Consider the following 22,861-nt stretch of genomic DNA (forward strand, 5'->3'; position numbering starts at 1 on the left):
AAACTTTTCTATAGAAAAGTTGTCACAATCTATGCATCTTTTTCTATAGGAAAGTTGTTATAATATTGAAAAAGTTTTTAAGTTGATCGATTTTGAGCAGCTTCTTCTATAGAAACAATGTTCAGAATATGGTAAACTTTTGTCAGTTGTCTGAGCTATGTTATGATCTACTATAGAAGGTTTTTTTATAGGACTGAGTGTACAAACATCTGTAAACATGTAATAGCAGTTAATCAAATACAAGGCTGTCAGCAAAATGAAAAAAAAAACTTTAATACAAGAGGGAGAAAAAAAATTTAATTTCAAAGAAATAAACTTCTATTTTCCTTGTATGTTTTAAATTACACAAACAATTTAACATGAAAATAGTCACGTTTAACATTAAAATGTTAATGAATGAATGGATAAACACGTTTAGATTTCAACCACAATTTATCCTTAGAATACGGACCGACAAATGTTTTTTTTTTTTTTTTTTATATATTTTATTTCAATTAATGTTCTTGAAGTTATTAATAGTTTGTTTTTATTATTATTTTCATTTTATAAATAACAAATCAATTGTTAAATTAAATTGTTTTTTATCAATGTCTGTTTTACACTTAATATTTTTTATTCATTCTAAAATAAACCACTTACTTTTCCAATTGCTGACGCAGTTCTTTTTCAAATGTTGGTGACCCGCATTGGCTCTGTAATGATAAAGAGGGGGAAAAAGAAATTTGTATTATTAAAAAAACGAAAAAATCATAAAAAAACAAAATTTCTTATTATTAGTTTTATTTAATATGCCGTCCTAACTCCCCCCTGACTACTTCACTGTAATGTCTATAGAAGGGCATTTTGTGTGCTAAAATTAGTGTTAATCATGTTGATAATAAAAACTGTCACATTGACGGATTCCTATATAAAAGTCTCTTAACGAAAAAAGGGGAAGCATGGAAATATTAAAATTGTCACACAAAAAAAAGTGTGCTGTTTTATAATGGAACCAAACGATCTCGGTTTCGTATGTTAAAATGTAATAAAAGTGAAAGAAATATATAATAATAATAAAAGAAGCTATTTACACGAAAAGAATTGTTTCATTAAAAATCGCCGGGAATTATAGATAAAATTAAGATTAATGTGTTTTCTGTGTGTTAAGCAAATAATAAAATATTTTTTAATTACTTCTTGATATTTTTATTTAGTTAAGGGTCTATTGAAATCTATTTAAATAATAATGTTGATCATTCAATTTTACATGTTGTTTGTAATTACAAGACGTTAATCGATTTTTATTTTGTTTTTATTATGTAGTAAATTTGTTAAATTTTACATTTAAATTGTTCTAGGAAAATGATAAATGTGTTGTTATACCGCCATTATGATTTGTAAATTAATTATTACATTGTGATCCCAATCCAACTTCATTATTGTTTTAAATGATCAATTATAATTCTAATAATTGAGCCACGTTTTCTTTTAAAAAGTTGTCAGAATGAGAACAACTTTTCTCTATAGAAAAATTGTTCGAATCTTCATTTTCTATAGAAAATATGTTAGAATATGAGCAACTTTTGTTGCTGAGCTTGAACTAGAACTGAAGAACTGGAACTGAACTAGAACTGAACTAGAACTGAACTAGAACTGAACTAGAACTGAACTAGAACTGAACTAGAACTGAACTAGAACTGAACTAGAACTGAACTAGAACTGAACTAGAACTGAACTAGAACTGAACTAGAACTGAACTAGAACTGAACTAGAACTGAACTAGAACTGAACTAGAACTGAACTAGAACTGAACTAGAACTGAACTAGAACTGAACTAGAACTGAACTAGAACTGAACTAGAACTGAACTAGAACTGAACTAGAACTGAACTAGAACTGAACTAGAACTGAACTAGAACTGAACTAGAACTGAACTAGAACTGAACTAGAACTGAACTAGAACTAGAACTAGAACTGAACTAGAACTGAACTAGAACTGAACTAGAACTGGAACTGAACTGGAACTGAACTAGAACTGAACTAGAACTGAACTAGAACTGAACTAGAACTGAACTAGAACTGAACTAGAACTGAACTAGAACTGAACTAGAACTGAACTAGAACTGAACTAGAACTGAACTAGAACTGAACTAGAACTGAACTAGAACTGAACTAGAACTGAACTAGAACTGAACTAGAACTGAACTAGAACTGAACTAGAACTGAACTAGAACTGAACTAGAACTGAACTAGAACTGAACTAGAACTGAACTAGAACTGAACTAGAACTGAACTAGAACTTAACTAGAACTGAACTAGAACTGAACTAGAACTGAACTAGAACTGAACTAGAACTGAACTAGAACTGAACTAGAACTGAACTAGAACTGAACTAGAACTGAACTAGAACTGAACTAGAACTGAACTAGAACTGAACTAGAACTGAACTAGAACTGAACTAGAACTGAACTAGAACTGAACTAGAACTGAACTAGAACTGAACTAGAACTGAACTAGAACTGCTAGAACTAGAACTAGAACTGAACTAGAACTGGAAATTAGGAACTGACTAGAACTGGAAGTAAGAACTGAACTAGAACTGAAACTAGAACTGAACTAGAACTGAATTAGAACTGAACTAGAACTGAAGTAGAACTGAACTAGAACTGAACTAGAACTTAACTAGAAACTGAAACTAGGAACTGAGCTAGAACTGAACTAGAACTGAACTAGAACGGAACTAGAACTGACTAGAACGACTAGAACTATGACTGGACTAGAACTAAACTTAGAACTGAACTAGAACTGAACTAGAATTAACAAAGCTGTCAAAATATGACAAATATTTCTATAGAGAATTTGTCCAGAATGTGAGCTGCATTTTCCTGTAGAGAAGCTGCCCATTCAAAGCAATTTTTTCTTGAGAAAAGTTGTCAGAATCGGGTTCTCAGTTGGGCATATTTAGAAAAACTAGATTTATTATATGCTACATTTCTTTTAAAACTACAATCCAATTGTTTTTAATCTTTTAAAACTACTTTATTTTTTATAACTCATAAATAAATATGTATTCTTATTATTATATATAACATTTTGAATTTTCATTAAGAGAAAAGTCCATTAAATATAAACAGAACGGTGCAAAGAAAAACTAGAAAAGCATACTATTCAACATCCGGAAAGATAAAAGCATCTCATTTATTTAACATCACAATACGGAACCATAACATTAACACTCAGATGCCATGCAGCATGCAAAAAATGAAATGGTGGCCTTTATGTGAAGGCTGGGAAAAGAAAATAAACTCGTAAATCACTTGTCAAAATGCAAACATGTCAACGCAAAAATATCACATGAAATTTAAAACATTCAACACAAAAGGACAACAACACAACGAGATTTACTTTTTTGCCATTTTTTTTCTGTCAACAACTATATACGGATGTATAATGCATGCGATACTGTTGCAAGAGAAGTGGAAAAACACCATCAAGTGTTTGTTAACTCCTTCCAAGGTGTGACTTGGCAAAATTTTATATTGTAGATAATTATATATTCTATTAAGAACTGGAGGACAATTCCATATTTCTTTTTCAGAATCTTAATTTTTTGAACTAGAACTGAAGTAGAACTGAAGTAGAACTAGAACTGAACTAGAACTGAACTAGAACTGAACTAGAACTGAACTAGAACTGAACTAGAACTGAACTAGAACTGAACTAGAACTGAACTAGAACTGAACTAGAACTGAACTAGAACTGAACTAGAACTGAACTAGAACTGAACTAGAACTGAACTAGAACTGAACTAGAACTGAACTAGAACTGAACCAGAACTAAACTAGAACTGAACTAGAACTGACTAGAACTGAACTAGAACTGAACTAGAACTGAACTAGAACTGAACTAGAACTGAACTAGAACTGAACTAGAACTGAACTAGAACTGAACTAGAACTGAACTAGAACTGAACTAGAACTGAACTAGAACTGAACTAGAACTGAACTAGAACTGAACTAGAACTGAACTAGAACTGAACTAGAACTGAACTAGAACTGAACTAGAACTGAACTAGAACTGAACTAGAACTGAACTAGAACTGAACTAGAACTGAACTAGAACTGAACTAGAACTGAACTAGACTGAACTAGAACTGAACTAGAACTGAACTAGAACTGAACTAGAACTGAACTAGAACTGAACTAGAACTGAACTAGAACTGAACTAGAACTGAACTAGAACTGAACTAGAACTGAACTAGAACTGAACTAGAACTGAACTAGAACTGAACTAGAACTGAACTAGAACTGAACTAAACTGAACTAGAAGAACTAGAACTGAACTAGAACTGAACTAGAACTGAACTAGAACTGAACTAGAACTGAAGTAGAACTGAACTAGAACTGAACTAGAACTGAACTAGAACTGAACTAGAACTGAACTAGAACTGAACTAGAACTGAACTAGAACTGAACTAGAACTGAACTAGAATTGAACTAGAACTGAAACTAGAACTGAAACTAGAACTGAACCAGAACTAAACTAGAACTGAACTAGAACTGAACTAGAACTGAACTAGAACTGAACTAGAACTGAACTAGAACTGAACTAGAACTGAACTAGAACTGAAGAAGAACTAGAACTGAACTAAAACTAGAACTGAACTAGAACTGAACTAGAACTGAACTAGAACTGAACTAGAACTGAACTAGAACTGAACTAGACTGAACTAGAACTGAACTAGAACTGAACTAGAACTGAACTAGAACTGAACTAGAGCTGAACTAGGACTGAACTAGAACTGAACTAGAACTGAACTAGAACTGAACTAGAACTGAACTAGAACTGAACTAGAACTGAACTAGAACTGAACTAGAACTGAACTAGAACAGAACTAGAACAGAACTAGAACAGAACTAGAACAGAACTAGAACTAAACTAGAACTGAACTAGAACTGAACTAGAACTGAACTAGAACTGAACCAGAACTAAACTAACTGAACTAGAACTGAACTAGAACTGAACTAGAACTGAACTAGAACTGAACTAGAACTGAACTAGAACTGAACTAGAACTGAACTAGAACTGAAGAAGAACTAGAACTGAACTAAAACTAGAACTGAACTAGAACTGAACTAGAACTGAACTAGAACTGAGCTAGAACTGAACTAGAACTGAACTAGAACTGAACTAGAACTGAACTAGAACTGAACTAGAACTGAACTAGAACTGAACTAGAACTGAACTAGAACTGAACTAGAACTGAACTAGAACTGAACTAGAACTGAACTAGAACTGAACTAGAACTGAATTAGAACTGAACTAGAACTGACCTAGAACTGAACTAGAATTGAAAAAAGCTGTCAAAATATGAACAACTATTTCTATAGAGAATTTGTCAGAATGTGAGCTGCATTTTCTGTACAGAAGCTGCCGATTCAAAGCAATTTTTTCTTCAGAAAAGTTGTCAGTTGGGCATATTTAGAAAGGTAGATTTATTATATTCTACATTTCTTTTAAAAATGCAATCCAATTGTTTTTAATCTTTTAAAACTATTTTTTATAACTCATAAATAAATATGTATTCTTATTATTATATATAACATTTTGAATTTTCATTTAAAAGAAAAGTCCATTAAATATAAACAGAACGGTGCAAAGAAAAACTAGAAAAGCATACTATTCAACATCCGGAAAGATAAAAGCATCTCATTTATTTAACATCACAATACGGAACCATAACATTAACACTCAGATGCCATGCAGCATGCAAAAAAAAAAATGAAATGGTGGTATTCTGGCCTTTATGTGAAGGCTGGGAAAAGAAAAATAAACTCGTAAATCACTTGTCAAAATGCAAACATGTCAACGCAAAAATATCACATGAAATTTAAAACATTCAACACAAAAGGACAACAACACAACGAGATTTACTTTTTTGCCATTTTTTTTTTTTCTGTCACCAACTATATACGGATGTATAATGCATGCGATACAGTTGCAAGAGAAGTGGAAAAACACCATCAAGTGTTTGTTAACTCCTTCCAAGGTGTGACTTGGCAAAATTTTATATTGTAGATAAATTATATATTCTATTAAGAACTGGAGGATAGTTCCATATTTCTTTTTCAGAATCTTAATTTTTTGAACTAGAACTAAAGTTGCACTGAACTAGAACTGAAGAAAAACTTAACTAGAACTGAACTAGAATTGAACTAGAATTGAACTAGAACTGAACTAGAACTGAACTAGAACTGAACTAGAACTGAACTAGAACTGAAACTAGAACTGAACTAGAACTGAACTAGAACTGAACTAGAACTGAACTAGAACTGAACTAGAACTGAACTAGAACTGAACTAGAACTGAACTAGAACTGAACTAGAACTGAACTAGAACTGAACTAGAACTGAACTGAACTAAACTGAACTAGAACTGAACTAGAACTGAACTAGAACTGAACTAGAACTGAACTAGAACTGAACTAGAACTGAACTAGAACTGAACTAGAACTGAACTAGAACTGAACTAGAACTGAACTAGAACTGAACTAGAACTGAACTAGAAACTAGAACTGAACTAGAACTGAACTAGAACTGAACTAGAACTGAACTAGAACTGAACTAGAACTGAACTAGAACTGAACTAGAACTGAACTAGAACTGAACTAGAACTGAACTAGAACTGAACTAGAACTGAACTAGAACTGAACTAGAACTGAACTAGAACTGAACTAGAACTGAACTAGAACTGAACTAGAACTGAACTAGAACTGAACTAGAACTGAACTAGAACTGAACTAGAACTGAACTAGAACTGAACTAGAACTGAACTAGAACTGAACTAGAACTGAACTAGAACTGAACTAGAACTGAACTAGAACTGAACTAGAACTGAACTAGAACTGAACTAGAACTGAACTAGAACTGAACTAGAACTGAACTAGAACTGAACTAGAACTGAACTAGAACTGAACTAGAACTGAACTAGAACTGAACTAGAACTGAACTAGAACTGAACTAGACTAGACTGAACTAGAACTGAACTAGAACTGAACTAGAAACTGAACTAGAACTGAACTAGAACTGAAACTAGAACTGAACTAGAACTGAACTAGAACTGAACTAGAAGCTGGAACTAGAACTGACTAGAACTGAACTAGAACTGAACTAGAACTGAACTAGAACTGAACTAGAACTGAACTAGAACTGAACTAGAACTGAACTAGAAACTGAACTAGAACTGGAACTAGAACTGAACTAGAACTGAACTAGAACTGAACTAGAACTGAACTAGAACTGAACTAGAACTGACTAGAACTGACTAGAACTGAACTAGAACTGAACTAGAACTGAACTAGAACTGAACTAGAACTGAACTAGAACTGAACTAGAACTAGAACTTAACTAGAACTGAACTAGAACTGAACTAGAACTGAACTAGAACTGAACTAGAACTGAACTAGAACTGAACTAGAACTGAACTAGAACTGAACTAGAACTGAACTAGAACTGAACTAGAACTGAACTAGAACTGAACTAGAACCGAACTAGAACTGAACTTAAACTGAACTAATTCGGAACTTTTTCTAAGGAAAAGTTGTTTGATTTCATTTTAAAACTTTACAATTAAAAAAGTACAATTACAATGGAGTATGGTTATGAATACATATTGTACGGTAATTGTTTGCGGGCCACAGATGTGTTTAATTTTTCTCCCCATAAGATATATTGGATAACAACAGGGGTGTTTATTTAAACGAAAATTACTACTACTCCACCAATGTGTACGTATCCAAACTTTTTGGGGGGTTGACATTTTGCAGCTTAATTATAAACTAAATTGAAATTAATTACCACCATTTAAGACAGCAAATTAAAGATGATTTAATAATAAAATTGTATAGTAATATTTTACAAAGATTTAATAAGAAATACTCTTACATCTACTTTCTACGAATTTGTATAAATAAATTATAAAATTCCTTAAAGCTTTTAGGCAACAGGAAGAAATTTTCCTTTACTTTTTTTAAATCCCCATTCTAATCTTTATAACAATATTTATACAGTTTGGTAAGTGGCGCCTGTTTTAAATTATGAGGTTTGCTTGTTTTAACGGGGGGGGGGGGGGGGGGGTTAGGTAAGGGGGAAATAAAAGCTAAAACGGAAGTTAAATAAAAACCTTTACTTGGGTAGACGTCGTCGCCATTATAGTCAGCAATTTTTTGTTTTTTTTATGTTCTTTGTTAATGTCTCACGAACATGTGTGTTTGACTGACAGACAGACGTATTAAATGTCTGTCTGCGAGTTTTATTTAAGTTTGTTTTGAAATCGTGAAAGTGTTGGCAAAAGGAAATAAAACATAATAACAATAGCAATAACAATGTTTATTAATTTGCCAAAACAAAGAGTAAAAAATTCTCAGTGGATATAGAAAACATAACACACCGGATATAAAGTATTAGAGTAGAGAAAAAAAGTAATCACATATGCATATAAATTATGTAAATATGTATGTATGTATGAGTAGTGTGTTTTGCAATGTCTAGGAATTTTCCGATGAAATCGAAATTACTATAGAAAAATTTATAATAAATAAAAATAAACTAAAGAAATTTACATAAATTATAACATTTTTAAACAAAGAAAATTTTGCATGGAAAATTTTGTTCGTCTATTAAGGATACAATAAAGAATTAAGGATGATGGTTTCCTTAATATTTGTGTTCAGTTGAAAAGAAAATAATTTCATTGTTATTAAGAAATTTAAATAATCAAGTACATATTTTCCTTTTGAATGACTTTTAATATAAGAAAATGAATAGATTTTAAAGATTGTTATGAAAGTTATATCAGATTTACAAGTTTGTTATAGACAACTTTATCTATAAGAAAGTTGTTGTGAACAGAGCAATTTTTTCTATAGAAAAGTTGTCGTGAACAGAGCAACGTTTTATATAGAAAATATGTCTTGAACAGAGCAACGTTTTCTATAGAAAAGTTCTCCTGGACAGATAACAACGTTTTCTATAGAAAAGACTTCCTGAACAGATAGCTACTTTTCTATAGAAAAGTGTTGCATAGAGAAGTTGTCCTGAACAGCTCAACTTTTTCTATAGAAAAGTTGTCCTGAACAGCTCAACTTTTTCTATAGAAAAGTTGTCCTGAACAGCTCAACTTTTTCTATAGAAAAGTTGTCCTGAACAGCTCAACTTTTTCTATAGAAAAGTTGTCCTGAACAGCTCAACTTTTTCTAAAGAAAAGTTGTCCTGAACAGCTCAACTTTTTCTAAAGAAAAGTTGTCCTGAACAGCTCAACTTTTTCTATAGAAAAGTTGTCCTGAACAGCTCAACTTTTTCTAAAGAAAAGTTGTCCTGAACAGCTCAACTTTTCTAAAGAAAAGTTGTCCTGAACAGATCAACTTTTTCTAAAGAAAAGTTGTCCTGAACAGCTCAACTTTTTCTATAGAAAAGTGTTCCTGAATAGATCAACTTTTTCTATAGAAAAGTTGTCCTGAATAGATGAACTTTTTCTATAGAAAAGTTGTCCTGAATAGATCAACTTTTTCTATAGAAAAGTTGTCCTGAATAGATGAACTTTTTCTATAGAAAAGTTGTCCTGAACAGATCAACTTTTTCTATAGAAAAGTTGTCCTGAACAGCTCAACTTTTTCTATAGAAAAGTTGTCCTGAATAGATCAACTTTTTCTATAGAAAAGTTGTCCTGAATAGATCAACTTTTTCTATAGAAAAGTTGTCCTGAATAGTTCAACTTTTTCTATAGAAAAGTTGTCCTGAATAGTTCAACTTTTTCTATAGAAAAGTTGTCCTGAATAGTTCAACCTTTTCTATAGAAAATTTGTTCTGAACAGTTCAACTTTTTCTATAGAAAAGTTGTCCTGAACAGTTCAACTTTTTCTATAGAAAAGTTGTCCTGATCAGTTCAACTTTTTCTATAGAAAAGTTGTCCTGAACAGTTCAACTTTTTCTATAGAAAAGTTGTCCTGAACAGTTCAACTTTTTCTATAGAAAAGTTGTCCTGAACAGTTCAACTTTTTCTATAGAAAGTTGTGCTGAATAGTTCAACTTTTTCTATAGAAAAGTTGTGCTGAATAGTTCAACTTTTTCTATAGAAAAGTTGTCCTGAATAGTTCAACTTTTTCTATAGAAAAGTTGTCCTGAATAGTTCAACTTTTTCTATAGAAAAGTTGTCCTGAATAGTTCAACTTTTTCTATAGAAAAGTTGTCCTGAATAGTTCAACTTTTTCTATAGAAAAGTTGTCCTGAATAGTTCAACTTTTTCTATAGAAAAGTTGTCCTGAACAGAGCAACTTTTTGTATAGAAAAAGTTGCAAAGTTTCTCTAAAAAAGTTGTCAAATTTTGGACACTTGGCTAAATAATCAACTAACTTGAATTTTCTGATTCAAGCCGGCAACCCCTTTCAATCATTTGTAAAATTATTCAATTGCAAGCTTTAAATCTATTTTTCTATTTCCAAAACAAAAAAACATAAATTCATGTAAAACGTCATGTTTAAAAAAGAATTGTTGCACCACCCATTGTTAAATCTATTATAATATTAATTAAACATTATGTATTTGGACAGATTCATATTTTTGGAAAATCCTTTTAATGTTAACAAATTTATTCAACTAAAAAAAAGCTTAATAAAAAACACAACAACAAAAATGGGAAAAAATATTTCATCAAATAATAAATACAAACATAGTAAAATTCTAACCCCTTTATGCCGGGAATATTGCAATTTATGTCTGCATATAGTAAAAGGTGGTGGTAACCATAGTGGTGGGTGGTGGTTCTGTTAGATCTCTAGTAAAGTTTGAAATATTATAAACAGTAACTTTCTTTGACAGGATTAAACGAAAGGCCTCAATAGATTTAATACCCTTTTCATTCATTCACTTCTACATTTAAACAGTCAGTCTGTTAGTTACTCATTCATTCATTCATTCATTCACTCAGTCAGTCAGCCAGTCATTCATTCATATTGCGGGTGCAAACAAGTATCTATTATCTATTGTTATTAACCATGTTGTTGTTATTTTTGTTGCATTTGTTGTTATTATTGTAGCTAGTTCTTAAGTACTTTGATACTCTTTTTTTTTACCCCAGCTCCCTTTTGGTACTAAGTACATTTATGGATGGTGGAGGTTTTTTTTTTTTAGCCAAGGGCAGGGTTTATTATAAAAATATGACATTATGTCCGCATGAATTTAACATGTTGCTAGAATTTGGTTTGTTAATTTTTCTGTCAATTGTTGTTATAGTCGAGTCGGGTTTGTTGTTCTAACTCCCACCAACTACTTCTCTAGTAACATTGACAATATCAAAGTCGTTAGATAACGTTAAAGCGGTTTAAAGAGAGAGTCAATTGAGAAGTTAGTTAAATTGACTTAAAAAGAAAAGTTGCAAAGAAACGAAAAATTTTCCAAGGAAAATCTTTTTTATAGAAAAAGTTGATCTGTTCAGGACAACTTTTCTATAGAAAAAGTTGATCTGTTCAGAACAAGTTTTCTATAGAAAAAGTTGATCTGTTCAGAACAACTTTTCTATAAAAAAAGTTGATCTCTTTTCTATAGAAAAAGTTGACACCATTTCTACAAAGGATAACATTTCTACAGAAAAAGTTGACCTGTTCAGGACAACATTTCTACAGAAAAAGTTGATCTGTTCAGGAAAACTTTTCTATACAAAAACTTTCTCTGATTCAGACAACTTTTCTATAGAAAAAGTTGCTCTGATTCAGACAACTTTTCTATAGAAAAAGTTGCTCTGATTCAGACAACTTTTCTATAGAAAAAGTTGCTCTGATTCAGACAACTTTTCTATAGAAAAAGTTGCTCTGATTCAGACAACTTTTCTATAGAAAAAGTTGCTCTGATTCAGACAACTTTTCTATAGAAAAAGTTGCTCTGATTCAGACAACTTTTCTATAGAAAAAGTTGCTCTGATTCAGACAACTTTTCTATAGAAAAAGTTGCTCTGATTCAGACAACTTTTCTATAGAAAAAGTTGCTCTGATTCAGACAACTTTTCTATAGAAAAAGTTGCTCTGATTCAGACAACTTTTCTATAGAAAAAGCTGCTCTAATTCAGACAACTTTTTATAGAAAAAGTTGCTCAGATTCAGAGAACTTGTGTATAGAAAAAGTACGCTGATTCAGACAACTTTTCTATGGAAAAAGTTGCTCTGATTCAGACAACTTTTCTAGAGAAAAAGTTGATCTGTTCAGGGCAACTTTTCCATATAAAAAGTTGATCTCTTCAAGACAACTTTTCTAAAGAAAAAGTTGATCTCTTCAAGACAACTTTTCTAAAGAAAAAGTTGATCTCTTCAGGACATGTTTTCTATAAAAAAGTTCATCTCTTCAGGACAAGTTTTCTATAGAAAAAGTTCATCTCTTCAGGACAAGTTTTCTATAGAAACAGTTGATCTCTTCAGGACAAGTTCGCTATAGAAAAAGTTCATCTCTTCAGGACAAGTTTTCTATAGAAAAAGTTCATCTCTTCAGGACAAGTTTTCTATAGAAACAGTTGATCTCTTCAGGACAAGTTTGCTATAGAAAAAGTTGATATGTTCAGGACAACTTTTCTATAGAAAAAGTTCATCTGTTTAGAAAAAGTTGCTCTGATTCAGACAACTTTTCTATAGAAAAATTTGCTCTGATTCAGACAAATTTTCAATAGAAAAAGTTGCTCTGATTCAGACAACTTTTCTATAGAAAAAGTTTCTTTTAATTGAACAACAAATATAAGAAATTTTCTTTACAAATTTGGTCCTTGAGTCTAAAACTGATTCTATTGACTTCTAAATTGGCCCACGTTCCACAAAAAAGAGATATAATCAAACTAGTAAATGGAGTTATGGTTGTTATGTGCGTATATTTGAATAATTCCAAATATGACAAGCAACCCTTGAAAACATTAAATAGAAATATAAAGAGGTCTAATTGAAATTTAGTGGGATGTTTTCTTTACATTCATCTTTCCCAGTATTTAGTCATGTGAGTAGAAGCTATTTTCTTTGTCTAACATTTTTTTCGACTACAAAGAACAGTTCTTTTAGCTGGAAAAATGAATTTCCCCCAAATATAAATAAAGTTCAAATAACAATAGAGTTCATTAAGATCTACATATATGATAAAGTGGAAATGGTTACACTTTAAGGCATAATTATTATTAATTATATATAGAAAACAAATTATGAACAAGTTGATAACTAGATTTTGTCTTTAAAAAAGTGAACTTCATTTGCATATGAGGAGGTTTTGATTTAAAGATTTTTACCTTTATTGCGGGTGATTTGCAAAAGCAGGAATTACGTATCTAACTTGAGGCGTCAAATACAATGACTTTGTGTCCCAATAGCAAGTAGCGAGGGGGTTTATTAGGGTGAACCCCTAACGAAATATAATTTCCGTTAAATTAATTTTTTTTTCCAGATTTAATATATATAAATTCTTAGCAGTTCCTATTTCATTCACAGCTGGTGTTTTTTGTCTGCAAAAAGAGTTTTTATTACAATATTATTCTGTTTCTATAGTCCTTTATAAATTTAGTACTTCTCACTACATACTTAGTTCGTATGTCTATGGGTTTGGAATCTCTTTGATGTTATATTAGCTTTAAGCTTAGTGGCGCCTAATGTTACCGTTATTTCTACTGTTATTTATAAGCCGCCATTGCTTCCTCTTACTCCCTTTCCCCTTTGCTCTATAAAACATACATATTTTACTGTTATTTCAAAAAGCATTTTCTCACACACTCACAGACACAATCTCATTCACATGCATACTCAGTCATTCACTTGTATTTAGCAATAATTTAGTACATTTTGTTTTTTTGTAGTCTCGACAACTGAAATATCATCTCGTACTCATACCCACATGAGTATTTAATATTTTAGACAATGTGTCGCCGTCGTCGCCTAAGTTGAAATATGCTTATTTTTTGGATTTGTAGGCTGATTTTAGACAATTTAAATTAGTTTAGATTGTTTTTTCTTGGGGAGCAAAAATATAAGGATTATTCAAATGTATGAAATTTAAGGAAATTGTTATAATAATGCGGTTATTCATTTTTATATCCTTCATAATTCTTACTTTTAATAACAATCTTAGACATAAGCATATTAGATAGGCCCCCAAAATTTCCATAAAATGTCCAGGAAAAGTTGCTTAGAGTTCGATATCTTTTCTATAGAAAAAGTTGCTTAGAGTTCGACATCTTTTCTATAGAAAAAGTTGCTTAGAGTTCGACAACTTTTCTATAGAAAAAGTTGCTCAGAATCTGACAACTTTTGTATAGAAAAAGTTGCTCGGAATCTGACAACTTTTTTATAGAAAAAGTTGCTCAGATTCGGACAACTTTTCTACAGAAAAGTCTATAAAAAAAGTTGTTCAGAATCTGACTACTTTTCTACAGAAAAAGTTGCTCAGAATCTGACAACTTTTCTATAGAATAAGTTGCTAAGAGTTGGACAACTTTTCTATAGAAAAAATTACTCAGATTCGAACAACTTTTCTTAAGAATAATTTCTCAGATTCGAACCACATTTCTTATGAAAAAGTTCTCAGATTCGGACAAATTTTTTTATAGAAAAAGTTGCTATGCTCATCTATAGAAAAAGTTTGCTCAGATTCTGAGCAACTATACAAAAAATTTGTCAGATTCGGACAACTTTTCTATAGAAAAAGTTCCTTAGACTAGCACAACTTTTTTATAGAAAAAATTGCTCAGGTTCGGACAACATTTCTGTAGAAAAAGTTGCTCAGATTCGGACAACTCTTCTATAGAAAAAGTTGTTTAAAATATAAGAACCTTTCTATAGAAAAAGTTGCTCAGAATCTATCAATTTTCTATAGAAAAAATTGCTGAGACTGAGGCAACTTTTCTATAAAAAAAGTTGATGAGAATCGGATAACTTTTCTATAGAAAAAGTCGCTCAAATCTAACAACTGTTCTATAGAAAAAGATGCATAGAATATGACAACTTTTCTATAAAAAGACTTGCTCAGATTGTGACAAATTTTCTATAAAAAAAGTTGCTCAGATCGTGAACACTTTTCGGTAGAAAACGTTGCTCAGATTGTGACAACTTTTCTATAGAAAAAGTTGCTAATATTGTGAAAACTTTTTTGTAGAAAAAATTGCTCAGATTATGACAACTTTTCTATAGAAAAAGTTGCTCAGATTATGACAACTTTTCTATAGAAAAATTTGCTCAGATTGTGACAACTTTTCTATGGAAAAAATTGTTCAGATTGTGACAACTTTTCTATAGAAAAAGTAGCTCAGATTCTGACAACTTTTCTATAGAAAAAGTAGCTCAGATTGTGACAACTTTTCTATAGAAAAAGTTGCTCAGATTGTGACAACTTTTTGTAGAAAAAGTTGCTCAGATAGTGACAACTTTTCTATAGAAAAAGTTGCTCAGATTGTGACAAATTTTCTATAGAAAAAGTTGCTCAGATTGTGATAACTTTTCTATAGAAAAAGTTGCTCAGATTGTGATAACTTTTCTATAGAAAAAGTTGCTCAGATTGTGACAACTTTTCTATAGAATAAGTTGTTCAGATTGTGACAAGTTTTCTATAGAATAAGTTGTTCAGATTGTGACAATATATATAAACAACATTATAAAATTTACAAATATTTTAATAAAAATTTAATCAAATTTCTTTAATTTAAATTCACCTTAAACCTTAATTTAAATTAATTCAAACGAAAATACCTCTTTCATTTTATTAAATTTTTTAGAAACAAACAAAAAAAGGAAGAATTCTTACCATTCTATAAAATTGTGATACGATAAGGAAAATATGTTTGTTTGATCCTTTTGTGGTTGTTGTTATTGTTGTTTTTTTAAGCACAAAACATATACCGCAATCACAACAACAGCAACAATAACAATGGCAACAGCGACAGGAAAAGCAACAAAACCACCATTAAATTCGATTCCTGGTTTTAATATTTTGAATTAAATTCTTTAAAGGACAACACCCCACTACACTTAAACACATATACACCATAAACATTTACAGCTAACAACACAAATACACTTAAAAAACACACACACACACATAAATACACGTATGAACGTGTGTTTGCATGCATTGAAAGAATTAAAGTGAAAAATGTCTGGAAAATCGTATAGAATTTTCACTTTTTTTCCACTCTACACACTCACATATAAATAATTTTTGTGTGTTTTTTTTTAACAATAAAACTGTTGTGCTTTTAGCCCATTCTATGATTATGGCCACCATTAATACATAGACAAAAGAACAATGAACATGAAAAAGGAAATCCACTAAATCACCGATTGTTTTTTGTTGTAGACGAGAAAGTTTAAGTGAGAAAAAAATCTAATAATTTTAAAAACCACAAGTGATAAATTTTTTTTTTCGTTAAAGTCAACTAACAAACAAGAAGAAGCTGTTAGAAAAACCCTGTTAAAACGAAGGGATTTTTCCTTGCTTTTGTTTTTATTTTTCGACGGAACGTAAAAACACTATATACGGCATGACCTCGCGCGAAAAACTACATGAACAACGAGTAGTATGGCAGGTTAAAGCCGGCGGCTGACTGAAGAGTAAAAAATATGAAAACAAACTTTAAACCATCATCATCCCCCTTTTGAGGGATGAATGGTAGAGATGATGGTGATTGTGGCTGGCTGGCTGTATGGAACAGGGATGTTAAAAAGAAACTGTAAAAGGGACATGAAAAATGATACGTACGGAACAAAGCAACTTTTTATATAAAAGTTGTCCTGAACAGAGCAACTTTTTCTATAGAAAAGTTGTCCTGAACAGAGCAATTTTTTCTATAGAAAAGTTGTCCTGAACAGTTCAACTTTTTCTATAGAAAAGTTGTCCTGAACAGTTCAACTTTTTCTATAGAAAAGTTGTCCTGAACAGTTCAACTTTTTCTATAGAAAAGTTGTCCTGAAAAGTTCAACTTTTTCTATAGAAAAGTTGTCCTGAACAGTTCAACTTTTTCTATAGAAAAGTTGTCCTGAACAGTTCAACTTTTTCTATAGAAAAGTTGTCCTGAACAGTTCAACTTTTTCTATAGAAAAAAGTTTTCTATAGAAAAGTTGTCCTGAACAGTTCAACTTTTTCTATAGAAAAGTTGTCCTGACCAGTTCAACTTTTTCTATAGAAAAGTTGTCCTGATCAGTTCAACTTTTTCTATAGAAAAGTTGTCCTGATCAGTTCAACTTTTTCTATAGAAAAGTTGTCCTGATCAGTTCAACTTTTTCTATAGAAAAGTTGTCCTGATCAGTTCAACTTTTTCTATAGAAATGTTGTCCTGATCAGTTCAACTTTTTCTATAGAAATGTTGTCCTGAACAGTTCAACTTTTTCTATAGAAAAGTTGTCCTGAACAGTTCAACTTTTTCTATAGAAAAGTTGTCCTGAACAGTTCAACTTTTTCTATAGAAAAGTTGTCCTGAACAGTTCAACTTTTTCTATAGGAAAGTTGTCCTGAACAGAGCAACTTTTTCTATAGAAAAGTTGTCCTGAACAGTTCAACTTTTTCTATAGAAAAGTTGTCCTGAACAGAGCAACTTTTTCTATAGAAAAGTTGTCCTGAACAGTTCAACTTTTTCTATAGAAAAGTGATCCTAAATACAGCAACTTATGTCTGAAACCGAGCAACTTTTTCTATAAAAAAAAATTGTTTGAAGTAGTCATTCGTAATGGGTACTTTTTTTGGTTTAGATTGTACCTAAAGAAAGGGCTTGTATTAAACCAGTACAACCCTGTCAAAAATAAATAAACAGCGAGATGAAAAATGGAGAGAGAGATAGAGAAGAAGAGAGTGGTATGAAATAAAACATTTAACCGGAAACCAGAGAACATGCCAAAAAGTACAAGGAACATTACTCCTACAGACAAGCAAACAAAAACAGCGTAAGTTCATGTGAATAAAAGGATATAGGGAATGAAATAAAAACAAAACAAATACCGGCCCTAGAGGAAAGGAATGTTTGAAAATGAAATACAAGAGAGCGAAACAAACTATTTTTCTCTCGTTGAAAATAATAGTAGAAAGACCAAACATCTCTCCTTTAAAATTGTTTTCTCTAAGGTCCTTTGTTTCTATGTTGTCAGTTAAGGATATCACGAACAAAACACAAAAATGTGAATAAAATAATTCATATTACACACACACACACACAATAAAGAACCAACAAAATATTATGGAAAAAAAGGACATTTCATAGCAAATAGATGATGCTTTTGCTTGCTTGTATTTAAAATTGAATTTAAAGTTTCCAAATGAATTACTTTTATATACTATTTATTCAATTTAATACTCCACCCAGTTACCCAGTCAGTAGTCACTCAACCGTCCAACCAGTGTTTTTCCACTGTAATTATGTTTTATACTGTAAAAGTATTTTCATTTCGTTTTCATTCAGTTTTCTAGGGACAACCAACATATTTATGGTAGATGGAAGTTGGAATTAAAGACCATATAAAATTTTTTAATTAAGACTTTATTTACAACATTATTACGTTTGCTACTTAATAATTAGTTTAGATTACTAGCACAGACATTTAAGAATAATAATGTTTTATAATTAAATATTTGTTTGACAGAGTGAAAGGACATAACAATAGAAATCGATTAAGGTCAACATCAATGTCAAGGTCCAAACCAGAGATACAAGCCGATGTAAACTGATCGGCGGCGGCGGCTTATTATAGAAAATATCGGCGGCGGCTAAATTGTCGGCTCAATTTAACTTTTTCTCTGGACTCCAAACTATAAATTAGTTTATAGATCAGTCTATAGCTCGTAATAGAGATCAGTCTATAGGTCGTTCTATAGATCAGGCTATAGCTCGTTCCATAGATCAGTCTATAGTCCAGACAATAGAATAGTCTACAGTGAAGACTATAGAACAGTCTATAGTCCAGACTATAGAACAGTCTATAGTCCTGACAATAGATCAGGCTATAGTCCTGACTATAGATCAGTCTATAGTCCAGACTGTAGATCAGTCTATAGTCAAGACTATATATCAGTCTATAGTCCAGACTACAGAACAGTCTATAGTCCAGACTGTAGAACAGTATACAGTCCAGACAATAGAACAGTCTATAGTCTAGACTATAGAACAGTCTAGAGTTCAGACTATAGATCAGTCTATAGTCCAGACTATAGATATATAGTCCAGACTATAGATCAGTCTATAGTCCAGACTATAGATCAGTCTATAGTCCAGACTATAGAACAGTCTATAGTCCAGACTATAGAACAGTCTATAGTCCAGACTATAGAACAGTCTATAGTCCAGACTATAGAACAGTCTATAGTCCAGACTATAGAACAGTCTATAGTCCTGACAATAGATCAGAATAGATAGACTGTAGATCAGTCTATAGTCCTGACTATAGAACAGTCTATAGTCCAGACTATAGATCAGTCAATATTCCAGACTATAGATCAGTCCAGTATATAGATCAGCCTATAGTCCAGACTATAGAATAGTCTGCAGTGAAGACTATAGAACAGTCTATAGTCCAGACTATAGAACAGTCCATATTCCTGACAATAGATCAGTCTATAGTCCAGACTATAGATCAGTCTATAGTACAGACTGTAGATCAGTCTATAGTCCAGACTATAGATCAGTCTATAGTCCAGCCTATAGAACAGTCTATAGTCCAGCCTATAGAACAGTCTATAGTCCTGACTATAGAACAGTCTATAGTCCAGACTATAGAACAGTCTATAGTCCAGACTATAGATCAGTCTATAGTCCAGACTATAGATCAGTCTATAGTCCATACTATAGATCAGTCTATAGTCCAGACTATAGATCAGTCTATAGATCAGACTATAAATCAGACTATAGAACAGTCTACACATCAGACTATAGAACAGTCTATAGTCTAGACTATAGAACTGTCTATAGTCCAGACTATAGATCAGTCTATAGTCAAGACTATATATCAGTCTATAGTCCAGACTACAGAACAGTCTATACTCCAGACTACAGAACAGTCTATAGTCCAGACTACAGAACAGTCTATAGTACAGACTATAGAACAGTATACAGTCCAGACAATAGAACAGTCTATAATCTAGACTATAGAACAGTCTATAGTCTAGACTATAGAACAGTCTATAGTTCAGACTATAGATCAGTCTATAGTCCAGACTATAGAACAGTCTACAGTTAAGACTATAGTATATTCTATAGTCTAGACTATAGATAGTATATAGTGCAGACTATACATCAGTCTATATTCCAGACTATAGATCAGTCTATAGTCCATACTATAGAACAGTCAATACTCCAGACCATAGAATAGTTTACAGTGCATCTGTGTTATATTAAAGCTTAAACCTGATACCAATCTAAAAACAGGAAATCTCATCCTTTTTTTTAATCTAAAGTTACATTTTAATGAATTCAATTGCAATCTTACAAAGGACCAGTCCTTGGCCGTTTAGTAAATATTGATTTTTTTCAACAAGCAAACAAAAAAATTTTTAAATTAAAAATTTCAAGTTTTTCGAAAAAAGCAGCTGTATAATCAAACTTTTTTTTTTGCTTATAAACATTAAACGATCTATTCTATTGCTACTACTCGACATTATGATGATGATGGTCCTTGGCAAGTCGTAAACATTAAGGGGTTGGATTGCATTAACTTGTAATACATTAAAGCTTGTTGCATTATTAGGGTGGGTGTAGTAAAAATTCAAAACATTAATTTATACCGAAAAAAAAAAATCGAAGAAGGGGACTAAACTAACAATACAAAGTAAACAACATAGGCTTTTTCAAAACAAGTAAAACGCTTCTCACTTCATTTGCGAACTAAAAACCTCATCATATTCTCTTTTCATGTCAAATTAAAACGAAAGTGTGAGTTAAATTTACTATGGCGATTTTTCATTATGAAAGCAGAAAAAAATATATATCTAAAATTTGCAAATAAATTGCAGTGTAAAATTTTTAATAAAGGCGGGTAGAGTAAGTATTTCGGGGGTAGTTTTTACTACGTTTACAAATATAGTTTTTTTTTGCACACAAATCATAAGTCTGATGGTTTGGGTCAATATGGTGATTCATCCTGTTGGTTTGGTTTCTAATTTTTAACAGTTTTTTTTTAACTTATATTCAATTAGCTTAATACCGACTTCAGTTTAACAGTTTAGTGTGAAACCTTGCCTTTACTTATTGCATTTTTTAATGACGAAAATATTTGCTTTGGCACGCGCTTCCTTTATACGTCTAATAATCCATAATTTAACAAAAGATTTTGTTTTCGCTCTAAATATATTTTATGTTGTTTTTAATAAAAAAGCTAATTTGCAGTTTTTAAGGAAGGAATTAAAAAGATCGCTTTTTTTTAATAAAGGAAAAAGAATTGTTTCATAGGAAGGTATGTTGCGATATATACAGTGGTATGTTTCTTTTAAGAAAAATCGTATCAATTATAAAATGGTACTGAAATAGAACTGAACTAGCACTGAACTAGCACTGAACTAGCACTGAACTAGAACTGAACTAGAACTGAACTAGAACTGAACTAGAACTGAACTAGAACTGAACTAGAACTGAACTAGAACTGAACTAGAACTGAACTAGAACTGAACTAGAACTGAACTAGAACTGAACTAGAACTGAACTAGAACTGAACTAGAACTGAACTAGAACTGAACTAGAACTGAACTAGAACTGAACTAGAACTGAACTAGAACTGAACTAGAACTGAACTAGAACTGAACTAGAACTGAACTAGAACTGAACTAGAACTGAACTAGAACTGAACTAGAACTGAACTAGAACTGAACTAGAACTACTGAACTAGAACTGAACTAGAACTGAACTAGAACTGAACTAGAACGAACTAGAACTGAACTAGAACTGAACTAGAACGAACTACGAACTATGATCTAGAACTGAACTAGAACTGAACTAGAACTGAACTAGAACTGAACTAGAAACTGAACTAGAACTTGAACTAGAACTGAACTAGAACTGAAATAGAACGGAACTAGACTGAACTAGAACTGAACTAGAACTGAACTAGAACTGAACTAGAACTGAACTAGAACTGAACTAGAACTGAACTAGAACTGAACTAGAACTGAACTAGAACTGAAGTAGAACTGAACTAGAACAGAAACTAAACAGAACTAGCAACTGAACTAGAACTGAACTAGAACTGAATAGAACTAACTAGAACTGAACTAGAACTGAACTAGAACTGAACTAGAACTGAACTAGAACTGAACTAGAACGAACTAGACTGAACTAGAACTGAACTAGAACTGAACTAGAACTGAACTAGAACTGAACTAGAACTGAACTAGAACTGAACTAGAACTGAACTAGAACTGAACTAGAACTGAACTAGAACTGAACTAGAACTGAACTAGAACTGAACTAGAACTGAACTAGAACTGAACTAGAACTGACTAGAACTGAACTAGAACTGAACTAGAACTGAACTAGAACTGAACTAGAACTGAACTAGAACTGAACTAGAACTGAACTAGAACTGAACTAGAACTGAACTAGAACTGAACTAGAACTGAACTAGAACTGAACTAGAACTGAACTAGAACTGAACTAGAACTGAACTAGAACTGAACTAGAACTGAACTAGAACTGAACTAGAACTGAACTAGAACTGAACTAGAACTGAACTAGAACTGAACTAGAACTGAACTAGAACTGAACTAGAACTGAACTAGAACTGAACTAGAACTGAACTAGAACTGAACTAGAACTGAACTAGAACTGAACTAGAACTGAACTAGAACTGAACTAGAACTGAACTAGAACTGAACTAGAACTGAACTAGAACTGAACTAGAACTGAAC

General features: G+C 31.6%; 1 protein-coding gene across 2 annotated transcripts in view; it reads right to left on the reverse strand.

Annotated features, from left to right (window-relative positions):
- Positions 1–626: 626 nt before the first annotated feature.
- Positions 627–22,861, reverse strand: part of LOC119611370 — a 127,676-nt gene continuing 105,441 nt past the window's right edge. For both annotated transcript variants that reach the window (XM_037966929.1, XM_037966928.1), the window contains one exon: positions 627–692. In XM_037966929.1, the coding sequence (XP_037822857.1) occupies positions 636–692 (57 nt within the window). In that variant the 3' untranslated portion in view covers positions 627–635. The remainder of the gene's footprint in view (positions 693–22,861) is intronic.

This window comes from Lucilia sericata, unplaced genomic scaffold (genome assembly GCF_015586225.1).
Source record: "Lucilia sericata isolate MDLA Ls3-8-SP2 unplaced genomic scaffold, ASM1558622v1 Contig001434F_arrow, whole genome shotgun sequence".
Lineage (NCBI taxonomy): Eukaryota > Metazoa > Arthropoda > Insecta > Diptera > Calliphoridae > Lucilia > Lucilia sericata.